Source organism: Camelus dromedarius, chromosome 6 (assembly GCF_036321535.1).
Source record: "Camelus dromedarius isolate mCamDro1 chromosome 6, mCamDro1.pat, whole genome shotgun sequence".
Taxonomy (NCBI): Eukaryota; Metazoa; Chordata; class Mammalia; order Artiodactyla; family Camelidae; genus Camelus; species Camelus dromedarius.
The window spans coordinates 71100903-71127772 of NC_087441.1; the positions used below are offsets into that span (position 1 = coordinate 71100903).

Sequence of the window (26870 nt, forward strand, 5' to 3'; positions counted from 1 at the left end):
CATGTTATTTTGTTTATTTTGTTCATATGATTGTTTATAGTCACTGATTTTTGAATGGTTAGCTAGACTTGGACACCTGGAATAACTCCTACTTCATCATACTGTAAAAATCATTTATATATTATTAGATTCACTTTGCTAACTTTTTGTTAAGAATTTTCATATCTATGTTCATGAGTGATACTGGTCTTTAGTTTTCCTTTATTGAAATGTCTTTATACGGTTTTGGTATTAATGTAATGCTGGCTTCATGAAATGAGTTAGGGTGTGTGCTCTCTGCTTGGATTTTCTACACATTTTTTGTAGTGAATTGGTGTATCTTCCTCAAATATTTGGTAAAATTCACCAGTGAGCTTACCAGGGGCTAGTAGGTTTTTTTTTTTTTTTTAAGGTTATTAACTTATGGATGAAATTTTTAATTGACATAGAACTATTGTTACTATTTATTTCCCTCATTTTAGTATATTGTGTTTTTAAGAAAGTGGTCCATTTCATCTAGATTATCAAATTTGTCAGCACAAGGTTTTTCATAATATCCCTGTATTTTCCTTTCAATGTTCAGAGAATAAGTAGTGACCATTCCTTTTTCACTTCTGATATTAGTGATTTGTGTCTTCTATTTTTGTTTCTTTTTACTTGGCCTGGTCAAAGATTTATCAGTTTTATGATCTTTTCAAAGGGCAAGTTTTAGTTTTATTGACTTCTCTATTATCTGTTTTAAATTTTAGTAATACATGCTTTATTTTAAAATATATATTTTCTTATATTGAAGTGGATTTGTATTAATCTTATTTTTATAGTTTAATGAAGTGGAAGTTTAAACTGTTCATTTTAGATCCTTCTCTTCAAATATACTTAGTCAATGCTATAAATTTCTCTCAAAATACTGTTTACAACTGCATGACAAATTTTATATTTTCATTTAGTTCAATGAATTTTTAAATTTCTCTTGAGACTTCTTCTTTGAATCATATATTATTTAGAAGTCTGTTGTTTATTCCCCAAGTATTTAAAACATTTCCAGCTATCTTTATGTTGTTCATTTCTAGATTAAATCAGTTGTAACCTGAGATCCTATATAGTGTGATTTATATTTTTTTAAATTTGTTAAGAAGTGTTTCAGAGTATTATCCTCCATTTCCACTAGATCTTCTAAAATGTAAATCATAGTTATCCTAAATTTTAATACTCTAAAGTTATATTAAACTAATATAGTTAATATTAAACTCATTTTTTAATAATTCCACATCTAGAGTCATCTCTTGTCTAGATCTGTTGATTATTTCTCTCTTGACAATAGATATTTTTTAGTTGCTCTTGGTGTGTCTCCTTTTCTAAAAATTGAATAACAGACATTGATATAGGGTGGTAGAAATTGAACTGAATACAGTTTATGACTGGAAAAAGGCATGTCTCTTGTCAGCCATTGATATGAGCAACTAAATCAATCTAGTCAGGATTTGATCTGGACTTGGCTTTTGTCTAGCATTTGACTTCTATCATTTAATGTCTTGTTTAGGGGCTGGTAAACTGGTGAATTTTTCTCAGTGTCACTGCACCATCACCAATTTTTGGCTGTGCTGCTTCTGACAATTAGTGATATTGAACATTTTTTCATGTGCTTATTGTCCATTTGTATGTCTTCATTGGAGAAATGCTTGTTTAGTTCTTCTGCCCATTTTTTAGATTGGGTTGTTTGTTTTTTTCTTATTAAGCTGTATAAGCTGTTTATGTATTCTGGAAATTAAGGTTTTGTCAGTCTTATCTTTTGCAAATATTTTCTCCTAGTCTGTAGGTTGTCCTCTTGTTTTGCTTATGGTTTCCTTTGCTGTGTAAAAGCTTTAAGTTTAATTGGGTCTCATTTGTTCATTTTGCTTTTATTTCTATTGTTTGTGTAGATTGTCCTAAGAGAACATTGCTGAGATTCATGTTAGATAAAGTTTTGCTTGTTCTTTTTATCACCAGTTTTCAGCAGTTTGATTTCCATGAGACTTAGTGTTGCTTTCTTTGTGTTCATTCTTTTTAGACTTTTGTTGGGCTTTTTAGATTTGGGATATATTATTTTGAATAAATTTAGAAAATTTGATCAATGTTTCTTCAAATACTTCTTCTGCTTCAATCTTTCATTGTAATATGTTATTCCAATTATGCTTATATTAGATCATGTGATCACAAGCTACTGAGTCTCCACATTTTTTGAGTTTTTTCCTTCTAGCTCTGCTTTACTTTAGATATTCAAATTCACTCAAGCTCTCTTCTTTACAATGCATTGTGATGCTAATCTTATCCATTTTTTCCCTTAAATTTCAGATATTATACTGGGCTGCTTTTATAGTTTTTCTTTTTCTGCTGAGACTCCTGCCTGTTTACTTATTATTTCTATCATTTTCCTTAAATCCTTAAACATTTTTCCAACAGTTGTTTTAGATGATAATTCAAATATCTATGTAATCTATGGCTCTGTTTCTATTGTCTCTCTTAGTTTTCCGAGATACAGATAACATTTTTCTGTTTATCCACATACTTGATTATTTTCTTTTAGATGCTGGATTCTGCAGATATCATAGTGTTGGAAGTCTTTATTAAAAACAAACAAACAAACAAACAAAAACATCAGTTTGGGCTGGTAAGCTGTTAATTTACCAGCGATTTGATTTGACTCCTGTCAAGCCTTGTTCAGGTCAGTCTAAGAGAGCTCTTATGCTAGTGCTATGTTAGCCCCACTTTAAGGCATGGGAATCTTTCCACTTTTGATGATTACATGTTCAACATCTCCCAGCACCCTGGTGGACTCCATATTTGCTCTTTATCCCATAACTTCCCAAGAGTTTCCTGGCAACTCTCACAGAATGTTACCTGTGCCTGCACAGATTAGTGTTCAATCAAAAATCAAGGGTTGTGTGTATATTTTCTCTTCTGAGCAGCCATCTCTTTTCTAATACCCTGCCCTACATATCTCACCTTCCACATCAACCCCACACTCTGATAGGTATTTCCTTTGCTGTACAAGATCATTGCTCTCTGTATGCAACTAAACTCCCCATGCTTCAGTTTGGAAACTATCCCTGGAAAGTAAGCTTGTTTTATATGAAGGTCATCTCATGTGCTTCCCTTCTGACATGCATTGCAGCCCTGCACAGTCTGTGGTTCTAGTGAAAAGCACTGCTTTTGTCCAGGTTTATACATGTTTACAGCAGAAGGATAAATCCAATACGTGTCTCTCAATAGAAACCAAAAGTTCTCATTACTAATCATGACTCATATATGCATCTATCAAAATGGGATTTTGGTAAATGGGAGGGCAAGTTCTCATGATCTCACATGCTGTCTATCCTGATAATGGCAAAATTATCTCGTTTTATACTGAAGGGATGTTCATGTGCCAAATTTGGAGCTAAACTGACACATGTGCTATTGGGAAGGCCAAAATAAAAAAAAAAAATTGAAAAGTGCAGAAGTGCTGTAACTTCTAAAGGACACTTTTGATAGTGAAATTTGTTTTGAGTTGATTTAGGTTAGTAAAGTGATTTGACAATATCAAGATGTTCTGTGGACCCCATCTTTCCCATGTTAGAATGTTGCTTACATTATCAGAATGTCTGGTTGTGAACAAAAACATCTCTCAGCTGTCAAGGAGCTTAGAGTCCAAGGTGTGGAAATAGAAAATAAAGAAATACACAGGCTGCAAATACTCAGATTATGGTGAGTACTGTGAAGGAAATAAAACAGATTACAAACAGATATTAAGTCAGTTTACACACAGGTTGATACTGCAGGAGGGACTTTCTGAGGAGGTGATTTGTTAGTTGAGATTTAAAGAGGCCAATCATGTGAGACCAAACGGAAGGGCAGTCCAGGTAGAGAAGAAGGAAATACAGTGTTTTTTGAAGGAAACATAGCAAACTGCCTAGATTTTATAATCCAGTCTTTGAATGCTCATGAAAATACATGACACCAGTCTGGCAAGATCATAATGTTTAATCAAATCTTTCTCATGCATATTTAGAATTTACTTATTAGTTAGGCACTTAAAAAAAAAAAACTTGACTCTTTCTCTTTTAGGGAATCATTTGATACAATCCTTTTGTAGTTGATTAATTACATCTTAAGGGCAACAGGAAAGTCTGATTGTCTCTCTGAGACCTTGGGAACTCTTCCCCCACCCCCCCAGAATTGTTTGGAAGTCATTTCATAAAGTAGAGATATAAAAGTGAATATCTCATCAGGTTTTTTTTTTTTTCCCCTCTTAACATACCAATATAGGCCATGTTTCTCTATGGTTTATTATTTATTCAATAACCTTTAAATATTTAAAGCAGTAGAATTTTTCTTCCTCAACTGAAGGACTGTTAAATATGCTCAAAAGGCTTATGGTTAGGATCTCCTGATTCTAAAACTGTGTTTGCCATTTTATCTTACACTTCCTTATACTAGATTTCAATCATTAAGTTATATTATTAGATCATATTTATAATTTTATTTTTATTATATTTGTATCAAAATGTATTTTTAAAGATAAAAATGGTGACTTTTTTTTCAAGGACAAATTCTGTTATACAATAAATATTTTAAAGTGGCTCTGCTGTACTGAGAATGTTAATTTTCCCATTTCAGTGAAATCGACCAATGGTTAATGTAAATAAAACAGAAAAGAGAAATGGTTTTAAAATGAAAAGCAAACCTTCATCGTTCATCAATATTTGCATAATTGGTCTGTCATTTTCATGTTCCCGAAATTCATATATATGTCTGAATAAGTAGATGGGTTTACTATTTTGACAGAGAATTCAGAAGACCTTTAAAAAGAAGAAAGTATTTGGGAAAGGAAAAGTAGTTACTATGAGTAGCTCAGTGCAGAATAAAGCTATCGTTCAATGAGTGTCAGTCACATCCAGATATTAGGCAGAGGCACAGAAATATCACAGACCATAAGTTATATTTTATTTTCAGCTGTAGATAACTGATTTCCTGGGTCTTTATAATGAAAAGTTTACCGAATATTTGTTGGTTTGTTTGTATTTATCTTAAGTTTCTGCAGACTGAGTTACTTGCTTAAGAAAAGGCCATACCTCCATTCCAGTCCCAAATCTTTTATGAGCCTTTTGACCGCAGACAATTCATTTAAATTTGATCAGTCTCCTCAACTGTGAGCTGGAAATAATGCCTAATGATTGACCGAGATACCACATGACAAGCACTCTTAATCATGGCCCGCAGTGGGAACACATGGACCTTCCACCCCTTTCCTCCCACTTTCCTCAGCCTAAGAGCCAGGTCGCCTTGTGGCGTGTGGACCAAATTCCTGTCTATCGTTCAGAACCCATTTCAATGTTCAGTTGTCAATGAAATGCCATGGCTTTCTCTCCCTTCCTTTAATAATGCTCTATAGAGTTCTCTACAAATGCCTGTCTCTTTGGCGAGGTTTTGTTATCTTTGAAGGCAGGAGCTGTTTCTTAGATGTTAATTGCATTACTATAGTAAGTATCCAATATTTATTTACGGAAGTGGGCTGTTTTCATCACTGAATCTTTTCTAATAGTGACTTAAACTTTCCTTGTTTGGCTTTCCAAAAAATTCCTAAATCATATTAGTAAATCAGGCAAAATTAGATTCTTCTTTCAAAAACATGTATTCAGACTAAGTGGTTTGTAATTATTTGTGTGTGTTTCCTGGTCTTTTATCTCCGATTAACATTTGTTACACAATGAAGTTTCATTAGACAACTGACATCATTAGACAAGCTTCACTAAAAGCATCATTAATTTTGATTTTATTTCCTTAATAAAACCCTGTGGTTAATTAAAATCCTTGTGTACATTTTAGAAAAAGTTCTAATACCATGGATTGTTCCAGGACCCATATTACATATAGAGAAGATGGCATATTTCAAAATCTTTGAAAGATTGCCTCTTTTGAAATGTGTGAATACTATCATTTGTATTTTAGTTGAATCATATTTTTAAGTTTAAAAAAATTTACTAATCAAAATTTTCTGATGTTACTATTCATTTGTTTCTTAAACGCTTATTAAGCACTTATAATGTCTCAAACATTGTTTGAAGTTTGGAAATACATTAATGAATAAGCAAAAAAAAACTCTCTGCTCTCATGTAAAATTGTATTTTTTAAATCTTCACAGTAATAACTGGTTATCACTTATTTGAAACAAATGCATACTCTATAAAATATTTTACTGGGAATAGCATATAAAATTCCACCAAATGTAAACTGCTTGTTCACCTCTTCCTTATAACATGTAACAGAAAGCCATTGCTCTGCGATTTTATGTAACTTAATCGTATATTTGCAAATCTTAATCTATGATTTATATGGCCAGAATATAAGCAACAAGTTTATGTATCCTTACCTAATCAAGTTAACAAAATTTGGTTTTGCTTATCCTACACAATTCTTACTTAGTAATACTTAGTAACTAAGTATGTTGTCACTGATTACACATAATGACTAAGAAAGTTTCCTTCATGAAGTAGGATGTTCAGAAAAATTCAAGGTTGTGAGATCACTGTTTTCTAGAAAAATAAAACACTTAATCATTTTATGATAGGCATATAATGGCATTCTGTTAACAAAGGCCACTCTTACCAATTCTGTTCAATATAGTATTGGAAGACCTAGCCATAGCAATCAGGGAAGAAAAAGCTTTAAAAGGGATCCAAATTGGAAGAGAAGAGCTAAAACTGTCATTTTATGGGGATGACACGATACTATATGTAGAAAATATTAAGGGTGCCACACAAAAACTACTAGAGCTGATAAAAGAATTTGGCAAGGTAGCAAGATACAAAATTAACATACAGAATTCAGTGGCATTTCTTTACACTAACAATGAAATATCAGAAAAGGAAAGTAAATAAACAATCTGTTTTACAATGGCATCCACAAAATAAAATACTTAGGAATAAACCTGACCAAGGAAGTGAAAGACTTATATGCAAACAACTATAAAACTGGCAAAGGAAATTAAAGATGACTTTAAGAAATGGAAAGATATCCCAGTTTCCTGGATTGGAAGAATTAATATTGTTAAATGGCCATACTACTTAAAGCATTTTACAGATTTAATATGATCCCTATCAAATTACTCAGGACATTTTTCCCGGAATTGGAACAAATAATCCTAAAGTTTATATGGAATCACAAAAGACCCAGAATTGCCAAAGAAATACTGAAGAAAAAGAATGAAGCTGGAGGAATAAACCCTCACAGACTTCAAACAATACTACAGAGATACAGTAATCAAAACATCACGGTATTGGTACAAAACAGACCTACGGACCAATGGAACAAAATAGAGAGCCCAGAAATAAACCCACAAACTTTTGGTCAATTAATCTTTGACAAAGGAGGCAAGAACACATAATGGAGTAAAGAGAGTCTCTTCAGCAAACGATGTTGGAAAAACTGGACAGCTGCATGGAAATCAATGGAGTTAGAATACTCCCTCACATCATATACAAAAATAAACTCAAAATGGCTTAGAGACTTAAACATAATACAAGACACGATAAACCTCTTAGAAGAAAACATAGGCAAAATATTATCTGACATAAATCTCAGCAATGTTCTCTTAGCACAGTCTACCCAGGCAATAGAAATAAAAGAAAAAAATAAACAAACGGGACCTAATTAAGCTTATAAGTTTTTGCACAGCAAAGGAAACCATAAGCAAAACAAAAAGCAACCCATGGAATGGGAGAAAGTGTTTACAAAAGATGAGACTGACAAGGGCTTAATTTCCAGAACATATAAATAGCTTATACAACTTAATATGAAAAAAATAAACAATCCAATCCAAAAATGGGCAGAAGACCTAAACAAGCAATTCTCCAATGAAGACAGACAAATGGCCAATAGCCAATAAGAAAATGTACAATATCACCAATTATCAGAGAAGTGCAAATCAAAACTACAATGAAGTATCACCTCATACCAATCAGAATGGCCATCATTCAAAAGTCCATAAATGGTAAATACTGGAGAGGATGTGGAGAAAAGGGACCCCTCCTACACTGTTGATAAGAAGGGAGTTTGGTGCAGCCATTATGGAAAACAGTATGGTGATTCTTCTAAAGGCTAAAAATTGACTTACCATATGATCCAGCAATCCCATTCCTAGACATATATCCAGAGGAAACTTTATTTCAAAAAGATGCATACACCCCAATGTTCATAGTAGCACTATTTACAATAGCTAAGACACGGAATCAACCTAAATGTCCATTGACAAATGACTGGATAAAGAAGCTGTGGTATATTTATACAACGGAATACTACTCAGCCATAAAAAAGAATAAGAGAATGCCATTTGCAGCAGCAGGGATGGACCTGGAGATTATCATTCTAAGTGAAGTAAGCCAGAAAGAGAAAGAAAAATACCATATGATATCACATATCTGTAGAATCTGGAAAAAAAAAAAAGACAAGCAAACTTATTTACAAAACAGAAAGAAACTCACAGACTTAGAAGACAAACTTATGGTTACTAGTGGGGCAAGGGGTTGGGAAGGGAAAAATTGAGAGTTGAGATTTATGATACTTAAATATATATAAATATATATATAATAGATAAATAATAAGTTTATACTGTATAGCACAGGGAACTATATTCAATATATTGTAGTAATTTATGGTGTAAAAGAAAATGAAAATGCATATATGTATGTTCATTTATGACTGAAGCATTATGCTGTACACCAGAAATTGACACAACATAGTAAACTGACTATGCTTCAATAAACAATATATATACAAAAAATAAAAATTAAAAGAAGCTCATCAACATCTCAAGAGCTCTAGACAAATATTACAGATATATCTTTGTTTTGATTTCTCTTTGGAAGAGGCAAGTTTTTATGAGAATAAGCATTTTCCTAAATAAAAATTTCCCTTAGGAAGTGTAAATCCCAACTGTTTCAAGGAAGAAAGGGTTTGTCCATTATGCCTCTAAAGGACAAGCAAGTCAAGTGATGACAAACAAAGAATATGAAAGGTGAGTGATTTGCCAAAAAAATGAGCAATGGGTGGAAAGGTGAATGCAAAAATTTTTACCTAGGAGTAGGTAAAGAATTAGAACAGGGACAGCAAATGAAGGCAGTGGAGGTACTGAGGACACTGAATTTTGTTTTCACATTTTTCTGACATTTTAGTGGTGGCAAGCTCAAATGCTTGTTATGGTCAGGAAAATAGCATAAAAAGAAGCAGTTGATAATGTAGGTAAAAATGCAGACGATGTGCCCATCGCAAAGAAGCAGCCACTCCTCCCAGACAGCTTATTGCTTCCAAAATGAAAACATATGCCCAGTGTTTCCAGGACTACTACATTTTCATAGGAAGCAAAAATTAAGACTACCATGTCTTGTCCTAATTTTAAAATGTTCTCTCCTCTTTATAAATCATAGTACCTAATCAAGCAGAATGAGATTCAGCATGTAGGTCACGTTTAGCAATGTTCGTAATTAACCAGTGGAAAGTTATGCAGTGGCTACTACTCAGGCACAAAAAAGAATAAAACAATGCCATTTGCAGCAACATGGATTGACCTGGAGATTGTTATTCTAAGTGAAGTAAGCCAAAAATGGAAAGAAAATTACCATATATCACTCATATGTAGAATTAAAAAGAAAAGAAGACACTAATGAACTCGTCTACAAAACAGAAAAAGACTTACAGACATAGTAAATAACTTTATGGTTACCCAGGGGGGAAGGGATGGGAAGTAAAAAATTGGGAGTTCGAGATTTGATAATATTAACTACTATATATAAAAATAGATTAAAAAAACTAAATTCTTCTGCATAGCACAGGGAACTACACTCAGTATCTTGTAGCAACCTATAATGAAAAAGAATATGAAAATTAATATATGTATGTATACATACGACTGAAACATTATGGTGAGCACCAGAAATTGACACATTATAACTGAGTATACTTCAGTAAAAAAATGGTGGAAAGTAATGGTGTGAGAAGTTAAACCCCACATCTTCCTAAGACTGAAGGCAAGCTTGCTGACTGGTAATGTCTTGTCCAGCCTAGGGGTCAGCACAAAGTCCCGGACCACAACCCAGGGAAGAAGTGGTGGAGGTGGGTAGGGAGACTCCCTGCCCTCCAGGAGCAGTACTCGGTTCTCCTGTGTTCAGAGATGAGAAAATAATCAATATGTCAACCTGACTTTGTGCTCACTTGCTGTTAAGTCTCAGCTGACCTTCAGAGTTCAAGTATGGTCAAGGTGAAGACTGGCAGTAAACAGGAAAGGCCGGGTTCTCCCAGGGTCTCACTAGAATGTACGCAGCATGCAGTCAGGGAGTCTAGCCTGTCCTCTGCCCTCTTCCCAGCACCTAGACAAGATGGCACCTTGCAGTAGCTCAGCACACGGCCCTGGAGGAACGGCTGGAATTTGAAGAGGGCAGAGCCTCACCTGCTAAAGTGTGTCTTGATAAAGATGTTCCACATGACTAGATGGGCTTTAGTGAGATAATGCTGGTAACTCATAAAGAAGACTTAGAGGAACAGATAACTCAAGACAAGAAAGCAAGGTAAAAGAATGTCCCCACAGTGAAAGAATAAGGAACTGAAATAGAGCAGTGAGATTAATTACCCAATAAAGGACCAGAGGCAAAAATCCTTCCAAAACACAGAGACATTTTTCTTCACTGTGCGTAAGAGTTATTGAGGTCCAGGTTTCAAATCACCAATGTCTCGGAAGATCTTTGCTTTCTAATGGATTATATTTCTATTTATTTGTCTGATGAAAAGCCAGAGTTAACCTAAGAGTGCTTCAATCCTTTGATTTCAAAAGGGCTTTAACATTTCTTTAACTCTGTTTCTGTTCTACAGAATCAGGGAACATTTCTGTTAAAGTTAGGAAGATATCGTATTAGAGATGAAAACCACTGACTTCCTGGAGATGTCACTGATCGTCATGTATAGACTAGGAGAATTCTTCAGTCCCTGGAGTGAAGGTGTAACTCTGTTAGAGGCAACAGGCTTCTTTTTACGTGGCTGTGGAGTTATAGCCTCATTCTCCAGTTTCATTTACCAAAAGGGGTAGAATTGAAAGTACATTCGATTCTCTTTCCTTCTCTTTCTAGCCAGTTGGGGATAATCTGTTCTTTAAACTGCAATGTCTCACATACTGATGGCAAGGATTTTTGTGCTTCCCAAAGTAAGAAATAATCTTCACACTGGGGCGCTGGGCCACTTCACTCGACTCCTGCTCCTACATCATCACCCACTGTCATAGTCTGGCTTCTGCTGAAATCAGAACCTGAGATGAAAACTCAATTAATTCAGCCGGTGATCTCAGAAAGGAAGAATGAGACAGTGGGGAGAGTTAGATCAGAGAACGATTACAAGTCCACAGAAGCAGCCCTGTTTAGGGAGACTATTGTAGGAGATGGGGGCATGATTGCCTCGAAAACTTTGAAAGTGAATAATATGTAACCAGGATCATTTACCTGAAAAGAAGGTGGCTGGAATATTGATACACCGCCTTCCATCTCCCAGTCTTTGAAGGCTGCCCTCAGGGCACGGACTCCCTGTGCTTTGCCCACGCACACGCGGGCTCGGCTGGCTCTGGGGTGGAGGGAAGGACCCTGGAGAAAGCAGACTCAGCTTCACTTGACTTGGGGAACCGTTACTATGAGCTGAGCTGAGCTCACCCAGACCCACTCATCCCAAAAGCTGCTGAAATCAGAGGCCAGCTCAGACGGTGTGAGCTGAGCTACCAGGGGAAAGGCCTGCTTTCCAGGAGCACAGCTCCAGGGCCTACCTCTCACCACGTGCGCTCCGGTCCTCCCAGTTCAGTTGACCCCAGTTCCTACAAGAAGCCCGCTGTGCAGCTCCCACTTGAAGTCTGCTTTTCAGACCCAACTCTTTCCTCAGCTCATCCCCAAATCTCTGTTTACAGCGGAGATGATCATATTATGATGTTCCCAACTCAAAACGTAAGTTACAAGTTTCTTCAAATTGGCTTTACCAGGAAGCCCTGGACTTTGGAAGTTACTGAGCTTTCATGAATGAACCTGACAGTGTGATGCATTTTTGTCTTCTGAGGATTCACCCCTGGTTAGAACCTGGGGAGAAGGGAGACTGAATGATCAGGAAACAAAACCACCTCAGTGCCTACCCACTTGAATTGTCCTATAATTATTTTTTTTGGTCCTCACTGGTCTTGAGCATCATTTCGATTAATAGTTGCCTGCATAATAAAACATATTTCCTAATGTTAGGATAAAAATGTATTTTAATAATTTATCTGTAAAATTTCTCTAAGCCCAATTACTCTGTAAAATGTCACATGGACACATCTATGACATATAAATATTGCTGCCCTAGAAAATAAATATAAGTGGATAATGTCTTATAAATATCTGATAATTAATATGCTTTTAATAGGCAGTACATAATCTCAACCATCATTTTTAGCATCTTATTTTGTAGGATATAAAATATTAACTGCTTCAAGATTGTTATATATTATATAAAGAATCACTAATGATAAGGTCACTGGACTTAATTCGCTATTGGTTTCCTTTTTGAAAGATTTATTATGGGTTAATGAGTAATATAAAAGGGCTAAATTTTTCATTTTAGATCACTTTTAGATTTATTGCATAGAACTATTTCACTATGTAATGTTAAATCAAATTATATTGCCCCTGAATTTAGAATTAGCATTATGTATTTGCATATATATGCTTTAAATTCAGAGCAAGCCAGATCTGCAGAGTTTCTTTTTCCTCTCTGAATGTTTTTCCACAGTATCAATAAATCAACATTGTAAAAGTGAAACTTTATTTCCTATTGATTACTGATGTTAAAAATGTTTATTTTAATCATTTTATGGGGAGAAAATGGAAAGAGAAAACTAAGTAGAAATCTATAATCACCAAACAGTTATGGGCATTAACAGGCTAAAAAGTTAAAATTGACTACAGTTAAAGGGGAAGGGGGGATAATTTAGGAGTCTGGGATTAGCAGATACAAACTACAATATATAAAATAGAGAAACAGTAAGTTTGTACTGTGTAGCACAGGGAACTATATTCAATGTCTTGTAGTAACCTATAATGAAAAGGAAAAAAATATATAAAGTTATATAACTGAATCTCTATGCTATAGACCAGAAACTAACACAACATTGTAAATCAATTAAACTTCAATTAAAAATGAAATCAAATTACTTGAAGAGTGAAATGTTCTCTCATTTTGAAAGATGTTTGAATGCTTCTAACGTCCTAGGCACTTTTCTGGACACTGAGACACACTGTGGAGGAGAAGGTAGAAAAAATCCTGCCTGGAAGAGACTCAATTCTAGGAGGAAGAAATAAAATAATTACCTAAGTGATAAGATAGCAATAATTGCTATGAAGGAATAAAACAGTAAGTGGACAGAGTGACATAGTATTACTTTATATAAAATGGGTAAGCATCTAAGAGAAATTCACACTTGAGACCTGATTAAATAAGTGAGGAAACTGGCCATATATAAGAGAGTTGTTTATCCCCAGATGGAAAAGCAGGAGGTCATCTGGGGGAGGAGGGGTCATGACAGGGGAGACGGCAGTAGAAACTGGGCCAGAGAGGTGGCCAGTGACCAGATTCTGTTGGACCAAGCAAGACAAAGGAAGGAGTGAATGTTACGCTATTTGTAGCCATGGAAGATTTTGAGCTGGGGATAAAGTGATTTGTTTCATATTTAAAAATGATCAGTCTGGTACTTGATAAGGGATACATTTTACTGTGACAAGAATAGAAGACAGGTGCAGCCACTGTGGAAAACAGTATGGAAATTCCTCAAAACACTAGGAATAGACTTACCATGTGACCCAGGAATCCCACTCCTGGGCATATAGCCAGAAGGAACCCTACTTCAAAAGGACACCTGCACCCCAGTGTTCATAGCAGCACTATTTACAATAGCCAAGACATGGAAACAGCCTAAATGTGCATCAACAGACTGGATAAAGAAGAGGTAGTATATTTATACAATGGAATACTATTCAGCCATAAAAATGACAACATAATGCCATTTGCAGCAACATGGATGTCCCTGGAGAATGTCATTCTAAGTGAAGTAAGCCAGAAAGAGAAAGAAAAATACCATATGAGATTGCTCATATGTGGAATCTAAAAAAAAAAAAAGAACATAAATACAAAACAGAAACAGACTCATAGACATAGAATACAAACTTGTGGTTGCCAAGGGGGAGGGGGGTGGGAAGGGACACACTGGGAGTTTGAAATTTATAGATACTAACAGGCATATGTAGAATAGATAAACAAGATTATACTGTATAGCACAGGGAAATACACACAAGATCTTGTGGTAGCTCACAGCAAAAAAAAAATGCAAAAATGAATATATGTATGTTCATGTATAACTGAAAAGTTGTGCTCTACACTGGAAATTGACACAACATTGTAAAATGACTATAACTCAATAAAAATGTTAAAATAAAAAGAATGGAAGACAGAAATAAGTTAAGGTGTTATACTTCAGGCAGGAGATGACGGTAGCTTGGACTAGGGTGACTGCAGTGCAGGTTGTGAGAAGGGGTTAAATTTTAATTATTTTGAAGATTCAGTCCACAGGATTTGATGATAGACTTCACGGAGATGTATAAACAAAGAGTCAAGAATAAGTCCATCATTTTGGCCTGAGAAGCTCAGTGAACCATGATGCCATCCACTGAGGTAGAAACACTGGTGGGGAACAGGGTTGGGATAGCTCATCAGTACTAGAAATCAGTTTGATACCTTATGGAAATCCAAGTGGACATGCTGACTAGTTATTTTAGTAAATGAGTTGAGAGTTCAGGAGAGAGTCCAGGGCCCATGAAAACAAATTTTTTCAGTGTCAGTATATGCATAATATTTAAACAAACACCTGGATGGAACACTTAAACAAACACTTAAAGGATGAATATATCTAGAGAAGGCAAAGGAAGAATGAAGTTCCAAAGAGTTACAGGACCCCCTAAAGGAGGCAGAAAACAATGAAGAGATTAGTGATTGTGGGAATCGTGGAGTCCAAGTCTGGAAAGTGTTTAAGTAGAAGGAATGTGTAAAATGCTCCTGAAAGTATGACTAAGATAAGGAAAGAGAATTTGCTTTTGAATTTGCCAACATGGTACTAATGGGTGATCTCCAATAAGCAGAATTCTATTTCAGTTTTGGGATTAAAAACAAGACTGGGAAGAGGTTTGAAAGAAATGGAAAGTTAGGAACTGGATATTCAATATAGACAATAGATTTGAAAATTTTGTTCAAAAAAGAAAAATGGAGTTTAACAAGTATAAAAAAGGAAAGATTCAGAAATAAAATGAGGAAGAGTTAGTATTAATATTTATATGTTGGTGGGAGAGGCATAGTATGGAGGAAAGAATTTACTTTGCAGAAAATAATTATAGGATGAATATCCTTTAATGATAGATGATAAAGTTCAGAATCAACTTACCAGTAGAAGGGTCAACCATAGACATGAATATGGAAGACAGAGAAAAACACAGTATGAGGGTAGGTCTTTGTAGGATGGTAGTTGTTAGGGGGATGATAAAGATGTTTGCTTCCTATTGCTTTACTTTCTCAGGAATATAAGAGACAAAGATTTAAATCAAAACTTAAGTAGAGAGAGGATGGGTGGGTATTTAAAAAGGGAAGAGAGAGCTAGAAATAATAGGCTAGAATCCTGGGAAACTGAGTAGGGAAAAGTAGCATTTGTCAGCACCAAGGGCTTCCTTGAGGTCTGTGGTTAGGAAGTCAAGCTAAGAGCATCCAGTGTATGAGAGAGAGAGAGAGAGCGTGTGTGTGTGTCTGTGTCTGTGTACACATGCATTTTTTTTCTCCTGTTCTATGCATCTCATGTGAATGAAAAATATATGGCAAGTTGCAATTAACTTCAGGATTGAGGTATTCTAAAGTGAGTATTATGGAACGGGAGAGAAGCTGATAATGAAAGTAAGTAAGGTAGTGGTATAATTGAGAGCCATGGAATTAGACTGGGGAAATAAATGGGAGATAAGGATTTGGAGGGAGGAAAACGCAAGCATGGGGTTTCGAGTGGCATTCATGAGCAAGAATTCTCACGAGACTTGTGTGTTTCTTACCACTCACCTCTTCGGCTGATCCCATGCCAGCCCCTCCTCCATTCCGCCTCATCTTTTCTACTGAGACGTCTGTCCGTCCTCTGTTTGCACTACTCTGCCCTGTGCTAGAGACGGCATTGATCTGGTTATTTCCCCCAAAGTTCACTAACACAACTACTTTGTATTATAAACTTTCACTGAATGTTTGAAGTAATAATTTAAAGCACACTAGGAAAAAAAAGTTGAATTGCATATGTTTCTCCTAAAAATCTGTTGGCTGTTTCTAAAGATCAGAACTTACTTAACTGTATACTGTATAGCACAGGGAAATACACACAAGATCTTGTGGTAGCTCACAGCGAAAAAAATGTGGCAATGAATATACGTATGTTCATGTACAACTGAAAAATTGTGCTCTACACTGGAATTTGACACAACATTGTAAAATGACTATAACTCAATAAAAAAATGTTAAAAAAAAAAAAAAAGGAACTTAACTGGTTCTGAGGTTCTGATTTACCAAAACCTTGTCAAACATCTTTTCCTAAGGCATTCCTATCTCCACCGCCGTTTTCTTTACCCCTCTTTCCAGGAAACCAATGAAAGGGAAAAGGCCCACCAATAATGGCATTTCAGACCTCACGCAGGCACCAAACTCACCCGGCCAGCGCTCCCACTCACTCAGAGTTTTCAGTTAGCATTTTAGCAGTTCTCTCTTAGAATATCAACTGATATTCAAGGATTATCTGATATAAAACAAAAAAACATTTCTAAGAGATACATGAAGGGAAAAAACCACATACACACAGAGGGAAAAAAAGGAATTTGGGAAAATATGAAGACAATGACAGAAATAAAGCAATACAAAAAACAATCTGTAAGTATTACTACAGAGAAAAGAGAAGACTTTAATCAGTGAAAATCACTGGGGTATAGCTCAAAGTGGTAGTGTGCATGCTTAGCATGCAGGGGGTCTTGGGTTCAATTCCCAGTACCTCCTCTAAAAATAAATAAACCTAACTACCTACCCCACCTCCACCAAAATAAAATAATTAAGTAGTTAAAAAAAAAAGCTTGAAAGTTACCAAATACATTAAAAATATTAGATAAGAAAAAAGAGCTTTTGGCAATTACAAATTAGAGCTAAGCATTCTGTAAGAATATAATAAAATCATTGGGGAAAAGGCTATAAGCATATCTTTTCCAAAATGAGCAAAAATAAAAGAGGGAAATTGATAGAGTTATAGTAATATTAACAGTGACTTTTTGACTAATAAATTTTTGATACAACCTTTTGGGAAGAGGTAATGAGGAAAAAAGTTCATATGTTGATGAAGGGGGATGGTGATAGCTAACTCCTTATTTTCCCATAGAAAAAAAAATTACTTAGGGTAATGTGCAAACTAGAAAAAAATCGACAAACAGCAATATGAGCAGGTTGTTTTGAAATATGGGGGTAAATTCCAGGCAGAATATTTAGGAATGGGACGTAGTTGCTTCTTGAAGCAGGTTTCCTTTGTTTTCTATATTTACCTTAGATACTATCCCCCTACTCTTCACGCAGCTGTATTTGGGAAGTCAGAGCTTTCCCGTTGTTATTGCCAGCATGGTACATTTTACATGTAAATGTTGTTTTAGACTCACAATTAAGAAGTGGCTAAAGTGTACTTATTGCAAACCACGGGGCCCTCATTACACACAGTTGCAGAAATGAAAGTCTTTCAAGGAATCTGGGAATCTTCAAAATCTTTGCAATTAGACTAGTCTTTGCACGTTGTCTATTTTTTTCTCGATTCCAGCAGAATACCAGACCACCAACTACAGCTAGAATTCTTAGGTGTTTCTCCTGCTAAATTTGTGATGGGGGCAGGGTATAGCTCAGGGGTAGAGCATGTGCTTAGCGTGCATGAGGTCCTCCATTAAAATAAATAAATATAAATAAATAAACTCAATTACCCCCCCAAAAACCCCAAAAATAATAAAGTAAAAAAATGTAAAAAGAAACAAAATATTTTAAAAATTGTGGTAGAAGGATGACTTTTCGCCCTGTAGGTTTACATATACACCCTGCAGATTCTACATCCCCTGGGAATGTCACAGCCTTTGCATTGGTTTAACCTCTGCTTGGCTAAGCCTGGAGCCCTCTGGGGACCACACTGCCAGCATGACTGTAGTGCATCTCTTAAAGGTCCAATTATATGAAATATATCTGTTTTTAGGGAAATAGTCTTCTCTTTGTAGGTTTTTAGGTACAGTTTTGGCTCTTGATATATTTCATCTTATCTCCTTATCTATACACATATGTATGTATCTACCACTACATTACTGGCATTTCAATCTTAAACCAAATCAGGTTTGGTTTTCCAAGGCCTTTCCTGACTGCACTGTTTAAAGTTATCTGCCCAACTTCTAATATTATCCAAGTCCCTCATAATCGCTTTTCTACATAATTTTTCCCTATGGCAACTAATATATCTAGTATAGATCATGCTAAGTTATGAGCTCTTTCAAATATATCTGTATAAGGGAGGGAGTAAATATGAATGAATGATTTTTATGGCCATAGCTTTCTAGCACAAATTTGAGAATTTAATACTCCAATCCTCCCGGGAAGCAGTTTAGTGAGTTGCCCATCTCGGATGGCCTGAAATGAGGGCTAAATCAACTCAGAATTGACAACATGCACAGGACACGCTGGCCACACAAGTCACTGCATGGAGGTCCCCTGAGCCTCAGACTAAACCATCCATCCAGGTGTGAAGCCGCCTTCACAATGGCCTGTGAGCCAGGTGTTTGTACCCTGCCAATAAATCTTCTTGAAATTAAGAGGAAAGCTCATTTCTTCCAACATGAGAAGCCTACAGTGGAGTTAACCAAAAAACAAGCATAATTTGCTGAGTTCAAAATTCAAAATTTCCTTGGGAAACAGGCCACACAAATTCCAATTTAGAGATTGCAAGGAAGCCCAAAGAAAATCATTGTTTCTTAAGTGGCCTTCCCAGGAATCAGTTACACAGTATGTGCTCCGTGAATGTGTTTATGTGAGCATCCTTCCAAAACAGCTTGAAAACCCCAAAATAATAGAAAATAAATAAAAAGTGTTTCAGAACTCAGGGAATCCATGAGAAGAAGATGGAGTTTTTTTCATCAAAGATGAACAGTGGATATATTTTGATTAATCAATGATTAATAAAAACTGGCATTTAGTTCAGTGGTACACTTTACTATTATGTTGTATTAAATGCTCATCATTCATGAATATTTATCTAGCACGTATAAGGTGCAGGCATTCTTCACCAGCTCTGCTGGGCAGCGCCAATCTAACTCACCATAAGCTAACATCTCAACCACTTCCAAAACTTCCTGATTAGCCTTTCTGCTTCTATTACGGAAACTCTTAACCCATTCTCCATACAGAGGTCAGAGTCATTTAACAAGCATGTAAAATAAAAACCAAACCAAACAAAAAATAAAAAAAAGAACTGTTTATTTTCAATCTCACTCCTTTCTCAAACTACTGCCCCATTTCTTATTTTCTTAAAAAATAGAAATCTTCCTTTAGAGGGGAAGATGTAGCTCAAGTGGTAGAGCACATGCTTAGCATGCACAAGCAAGGCCCTGGGTTCAATCTCCAGTACCTTCTTTAAAAATAAATAAATAAAAATAAAAATTTTCCTTTAAAAAGCTGTATATATTCATCTCAGCCATTTTCTCACATTCTCTCTTAAATCTACTTCAAACACATGTTTGCACCCTCCTCTCCAGCAAAACTGCCTCCTTGCCAGTGTCACCAGTGACGTTTGTGTTGCTAATGCCAATGGTTAATACTTAGTCCTTATTTTACTGGATGTCATAATAACATGTGACACAGTTGATCACTCCCTCTACTCGAAATAATTTACATGTCTATATTCAATATCTTGTAGTAACCTACAATGAAAAAGAATATGAGATAGAATATATGCATGTACGTGTATGACTGAAACATTAGGTTGTACCCCAGAAATTGACACATTATAAACTGACTGAACTTCAATAAAAAAAAGTTAAGATGATACATGTTAGATTTTAAACCTGAAAAAAAAAACAAAACAACTTTATCTGCTCTTGCTTTTACTCCTGTATCACTGACTGCATTTTTAAATTTCCTTTGCTAGTTCTTATTTCTACTCTGGACCCTTAAACACAGTAGTGCCTCTGGGCTGAGTCCTTGGTCCTTTTTCTCTGTGCTATCTACACTCCCTCCTTTGTGATCCTGTTCAGCACCAGAGTTCATGTCTGAAGACTCCCAAATTAATGTTTTGATTGCAGACTACATAATACAGCCAGCTTTGTACTCAACTTCTCTACCGCAGCGTCTATTTGGTAACTCAATCTTAAATTTTGAAACGATGCTAAGAACCATAGCTTGCAGTGAAAATAGAGGGGTTGTGAAAAGCAAAATAAAGAACATGTTAATCCTTCAAACTTCAGGATAAATTTAAAATGTCAGGACACTGTGTTATCTCAAGTAATTTTACAAAAAGTGTTTCTCAGTCATATTAAGCTCAGTGTGTCATTTCTTATTTTAACACCATTGGCAGCAGTAATAGCAGCAAAACAACAACACGGGGAATGGTACTTCTGGTTGGATGTGTGTGGTCCCAAGTACAAATGTCAATAATTTGGAAGATGATGGGCCATCAGAAATTTAGAAAAGACATGGTTTTACAGCCAAAATGTAATGCTTCTTATTTATGTAATAACATCATAGTTTTAATTTATTTTTTAATTTATGCTGAGATTTTTGTGCCTGTAACAGTTGTTACCAAGGTAACCTCTGAAGTTATCATTATTCCTCAGGAAAGACACCTGCAGGATTTTGTCCTGGTAACTTAACTTTCTCTTGCCTTTGGATCACTTACTCACTGGAAATGCTTCAAGTTCTTTATCAGGTTTGTTTTTCAATATCATTTCTATGTGTTTTATTACTCCTGAGAGCTTGTAATCTAATATTAGATTCACTTAACTTGCTTCCTTCAAGAAAGGAACCCAAAAGATCCAAGTGGTGTAGAATTTGGACATTAATATATTGTGATTTGAGATTTGAATACATTCTTGCTGGGCCCACATAATTAATATTGGTTAGCCAAAATAACATGGTTTTTGCATTTCATAAATTCATTTTCATAGCAGAAGTTTAGAGGGCCAATATTCTTCCCTTTTTTAAGTTCCTTAATGACTTTTGCACTTATTTTTGGATAAAATTGATGTTGTGGAATGATTATCATTAAGTCAGCTGACTCCAAATCATGTTTTTCTGGTGAAACTTGAAATTCACAAGGATTCCCTGATTGATTTCCAGCCCATAAGTGTGTTTAAAAAAGCTAAACTTACTATTTTTTTTAAAATGACATTTGTGTAATGGATATAACAGTATTGTTTCTTAGAATATTCATTCATCATACTTTTTTTTCTATATTATAAGCATATAAATATACTTCAGGTGAACTTCAATTCAAAAAACCATAAAAGTATAAAATACCTTGATAGATAATCCACATATTTCTCAGTCTTTAATGAATTTTAGATTAAAAAGCATAATTTTTGTTTTTATTAATTTCTTTTTTAAGAAATAAAGAGTCTTTGACTCTCCTGTCCACCTTGCATGTGATGGGCTATTTCAGGTTTTGCAGAGTTGATACGAGAGAGCCAATTTTTTACAGCCAATGTGGTGATACAATCAGGGCACTTAGAGGTTTACCTGTATAACCAGGAGCACAGAGGCAGAGGCATACACCTGTTCTGTTGACACAATTTTCTCCATTAGGACAAGGTGAGATTTCAAATTTATTTATATCCAGTTCACAAAAAGATCCATGATACCCAGGTCCACAATTACATAAAAATCTAGAGAAAAAATGAGAAATAAAGTAGGATTTGATTATATACATAATTCATATGTGTATATTAAACATCAGACTTTTAATATAAATAAATGGTAATATTTCCATTTCATTTATTTAGGAAAGTAACCTATAATGAAAAAGCTTATGAAAAGAAATATAGTATATACACATATGACTGAAACATGCTGTACACCAGAAATTAACACTGCTCAATAGAAGAAAATGGGAAGTGAGAAAAAGTGAAAGAAAAAAAAGAATATATCAAAGCTAGCACGCTCATTGAGGGCTTCTGGAATGTTGTTTCTAGTAAAGTATGTGAAAGGAATCTGTGTTTTTGAATAGATATTTAAAAACAATTTTGCCAATTAAAATGATTTCTGAAGATGCTTTATATATTAAAAAACAAAAATATAATTTCTTTGTTGGTTGGAAGCCTTGGGAGTTCCCCAAGAGAAATTTGAAACTGGCCCTGCACACAGAGAGCAAGAAGAAACCAAAGAAAGAGACACACAGACCAGCCCAGACTGGTAGGTGACAAGTTTAATAAGCAAGGGCACTTACATACGAGGCTTTTCTTGGGCGCCACAAGATGAATAGATCTCTGCTTATCAGAATCTTAAGTTTATACAGAGGCCTTACTAAGGTTCAATAGCACATTATTATCTGAGGCTGCATACTCGCTGTGCTCCTAGCATGTGGGTGGTGGGTGGAGTGCACATTTCAAGGATGGGGAGGGGTGAGGAACCTCTCACTACCCTGGTCCAGCTCCTGAGTCAACCAAGGTCGAGTCTTCTTTATGACCTTCTCCAACAATCTTCTAGATATTTTTCTCCTTAAAAGTTCTTTATGTGGGAAATTTTTTTTAAATGAACGTGTTTGGGTAAATAATTACTAGAACTTTGATAAATACTACTGAGCTTAATACTGTACCTGGAATCATTTCATTATTGTGTAAATATAATCTTTAACTGTATTTTGTGTTGAAAATTAAAGATTAATCTCCATGTGGGTTGAATGACTATTTTTCCTGATATTAAATCACTCCTGGTTAACTTCAAAAAAATCCTTTTATCAAAAATAATTTCATTAGTGCTTAATCATACTGACAGATGTTGGAGAAATTGGATGTTAGTCAATGATTAGATGTCAGACTCAAAGTATCATGAACTTCAAGAGGGAGTGACTCAAAAGCCTTGTCATGGAGAATGGTTTCCAGAAACTTCATCTGAACCCCTTTTCAATGTCCAGTTGTCCCCTCTTTAGCTTGTACATCAGCCTATGTTGACTCTGAGTTGCTGAGTTCAGATTTGTCCTTGACTTTTCTTTGGAAGTGTTTCTTTGTTCCTACATGAATTTCTTTCTATTGATTCAGACCCTGTGTCGTTTGATTCTTGACTTCTGTCCTTTACAGTCTAAGCTTTGGCAGCTATATACATGGGCACATGAGGCTGAATCACCCTGAATTTATTCTCAGTCTGTTCTTGGATATTGTGCTCAACATATCTGTGTTTAAACACCTAGTTAGTCTGTATCTATTTGCCCAGAGGTAGAAGACCAATCCTCTTGAGATGTAATTGTGACACATTTTAGTTCTGCATATATGAAATAGTATCAGTAAAAGCAACAGCCAAATAATTGATGATAAAACCAATAGAAAATGTTAAGAAAAAGATAAAAGAGATAAGATAATTTAGTGTTTCCTAATTTAACTTCTATATTCACAGAAAAATACTAATGAAAACATGGAACTAATTTCTATAGATTAAGTTGAGAGAAAAGTACACTTAATAAAACAAACTTTACATCATTGTGTTTATTTCCCCTCTTGCAGATGTCTAGGGAAAAAAAAAAGTTTCACCAAGTTTCTTTGCAATGCTTTGGGCAGATTTTTATTCTGATTTTTTGAAGAAACTCTTTCAATTTTGACATAATTGTAATTTCAATGAAAACAGCCAACATAACCAGGAATCTCAGAAGCACAAGCTCCTCACACACCACATACTAAATGACTGCGTGCTAGACATTGGTCATGTACCCAGATCCAAGGGTAAATAAGCCTGACCTTGCTTTTGAAGGTCTCAGAGAGAAGTTAGGGACAGAAAAACTTTTACCTGTTATTCATTAAGAAAGAGTAGAATCTTTGCAATCTTTGGACAGAAGGCATTAAAATTGCATGTGCAATGTCCTGTGGGTGTAAGAAAGAACTGTACTTCTCAGGATCTCACCATGTGGCCAGGGAAATGACTGTAATCACTTTTTTAGGGTGATGTTAATCCAATTACTGTGACTCTTTGCAGTTATGTTCAAATAGGAAAAACTTTCTTCATCTCCACTGTCTCACTAGTATCTTTCAATCCAGTGCAAGATCATGAAAAGAATCTTTTAAATGTTTACTAAAATCAATTTATGCTTGCTAATGATACTGTCCTTGATTGCTGTTCCCAGTTCTCAGTGAATCCATGATGATTTCAGGGGGTGACAGAGTTGGAGTTGGGCAGAGTGTTCTCAGATGTGGCAGTAAAAATTAGGACCAGTAAATGATTTTTTTCATACTGATGGGTTTGAAAATGTTATATTACTACAAAATACATAAGCTAATGACTTTGACCTCAATTTAGACATTTGTTGCACGTATTAGGACAGCTCTATCATATTTCCAGGAGTTGGAAAATCTACTTTCTCATCTGGAATGTTGAATATTAGAAATTATTTTGGGACATCTTTCTTCTCAATGATAGATTTATAATAATGACTACTGACTTTCTCAATCTAATCTAAATAACAATTTATTCATTAAATTTATAAAATTTCCTCTCTATTTCTCTCGTTTTGAAAATGAGGAAATATCCTTATCCCTTACCTTTTGCCACCCAAATTTTATTTTCTGTGATTACAGAAAGATTCCTGAGTGACTTCATAATCAAATCAATACCCTAGAATCTGAAACTTTCAACCGTCTTAAAACTGGAGATGTTCTCGATTGATGGTCTAAATTGAATCAATCATCTACACAGTTTGCCAAATGGTGCATTTCTGACTCATCATTTATTCAACATTTCCTAGACGACATTTGATTGTTAGGAAGAGCTTTTCATTTTCTTTCATTCATTTATTCATTTGGTCATTTATTCTGTTATTGATTGTAGCTATATGGATTCATGATTTTTATTTTATTCAATGAGTCAAAACTATTATAATTATACTATATACAATATTATTATATATTACATTAATATTATTATTATAAAACTATTGTTATTTATTTTAATCCTCAATTTGTCTGAGATTTGAATACTGAGAACCTCTTCAAGCTGTCTCTTGTATCCTTTTGACTTACCTCCATCATTCTTTGAGCACTTTCTTACTTTCTAGTGCAAGTTTACCTTATATAGTTCCTGTCCTATATGTGAAATCAGCCATTTCTCCAAGGAACCCTGGCTCCTTTAAGTGAAGAGTGCTATTTGGAATCAAGATAAGTGTGTGTATACACACACACACACACATATACTTGTATTTATTTAACTGTGTGTCTGTATATGCATATGCACACATATATGTCCATTTCTATACCTTGGTATATGCTTGTGTGTATATATATTATAAACACTAACCTGTTAATTCATGGATTCATACTAACACCTCATTTCTAATTTGACATAATAGGGTTGATTTTTAGCTTAGCCAATTTCTATATCTATACTCCTTTTTTCTAACAATAAGAAACTTTGCTTTCATTATTTTAAATGTACATTTTTTACTCCTCCATCAGTTAATGTAAAAATTTTCATGTTCTCTGTCTTGTTATGGTGAAGATGTGGGATTTGTTTAGTTTTTTCATTGACATATAATTGGCTTACAATATTATATTAGCTTCAGGTATACAAAATAGTCATTACATATTTTATATAAAATAATCAGCATGATAAGTCTAATTACCATTTGTCACCATACAAAGTTACTACAATATTGTTGGCTACATTGCCTTGGCTGTACGTTACGTCCCTGTGACTTGTTTATTTTTATAATTGGAAGTTGGTACCTCTTAGTCCCCTTTACCTGTTTCATTTATCCTCTCACCCCTCACCCCTCTGGATATAACCAATTTGATCTCTGTATCTTTGAGATATCACCTCACACCTGTCAGAACAGCTTTTATTGAAATGGAAGAAATAAGTATTGTCAAGGATGTGGAGAAAAGGGAACCCTTGTGCACTACCAATAGGAATGTAAATTGGTACAGCTGCTATGGAAAAGAATATGGAGGTTCCTCAAAAAAATTAAAAAAAAAAAAAAAACTACCATAGGATCCAGAAATTCCATTTCTGGGTCTTTGCCCAAAGAAAAGGAAAACACTAATTCGAAAAGATACATGCACCCCAATGTTCATAGCAGCATTATTTACAATAGCCAAGATATGGAACAACCTAAGTATCCATCAACAGATGAATGGATAAAGAAGATGTGAAAAATACACACACACACACACACACACACACACACACACACACAATGGAATATTACTCAGACATACAAAAGAAGGAAATCCTGCCATTTGCAACAACATGGATGAACCCAGAGGCTATCATACTAAGTGAAGTCAGTCACCCAGAGAAAGACAAATACCATGAGTTTATTTATATGTGGAATCTATAAAAACAAAACAAATGAACAAACACAACAAAACAGAGGTAGTTTTAATTTTTATTTGTCTGTATAATCATTTTGAGAATGTATGTAAGTATTTTTTTCTTACCCAGAATTCTCCTCTGCTTACTTTTCAATTCTAGTTACCAACTGAATTTTAACTTTGAGTCCTTCTGTAGTTTTATTACTAAAAGTTATATTCATTTATTACACAATGTTAGGGAATATT

General features: G+C 34.9%; 1 protein-coding gene across 1 annotated transcript in view; it reads right to left on the reverse strand.

Moving 5' to 3' along the window:
- Positions 1–26870, reverse strand: part of EYS (eyes shut homolog) — a 1182030-nt gene that overhangs the window by 738313 nt on the left and 416847 nt on the right. Inside the window, 1 exon segment of the mRNA XM_031455943.2 lies at positions 21853–21998. Within this exon segment, the coding sequence (XP_031311803.2) occupies positions 21853–21998 (146 nt within the window).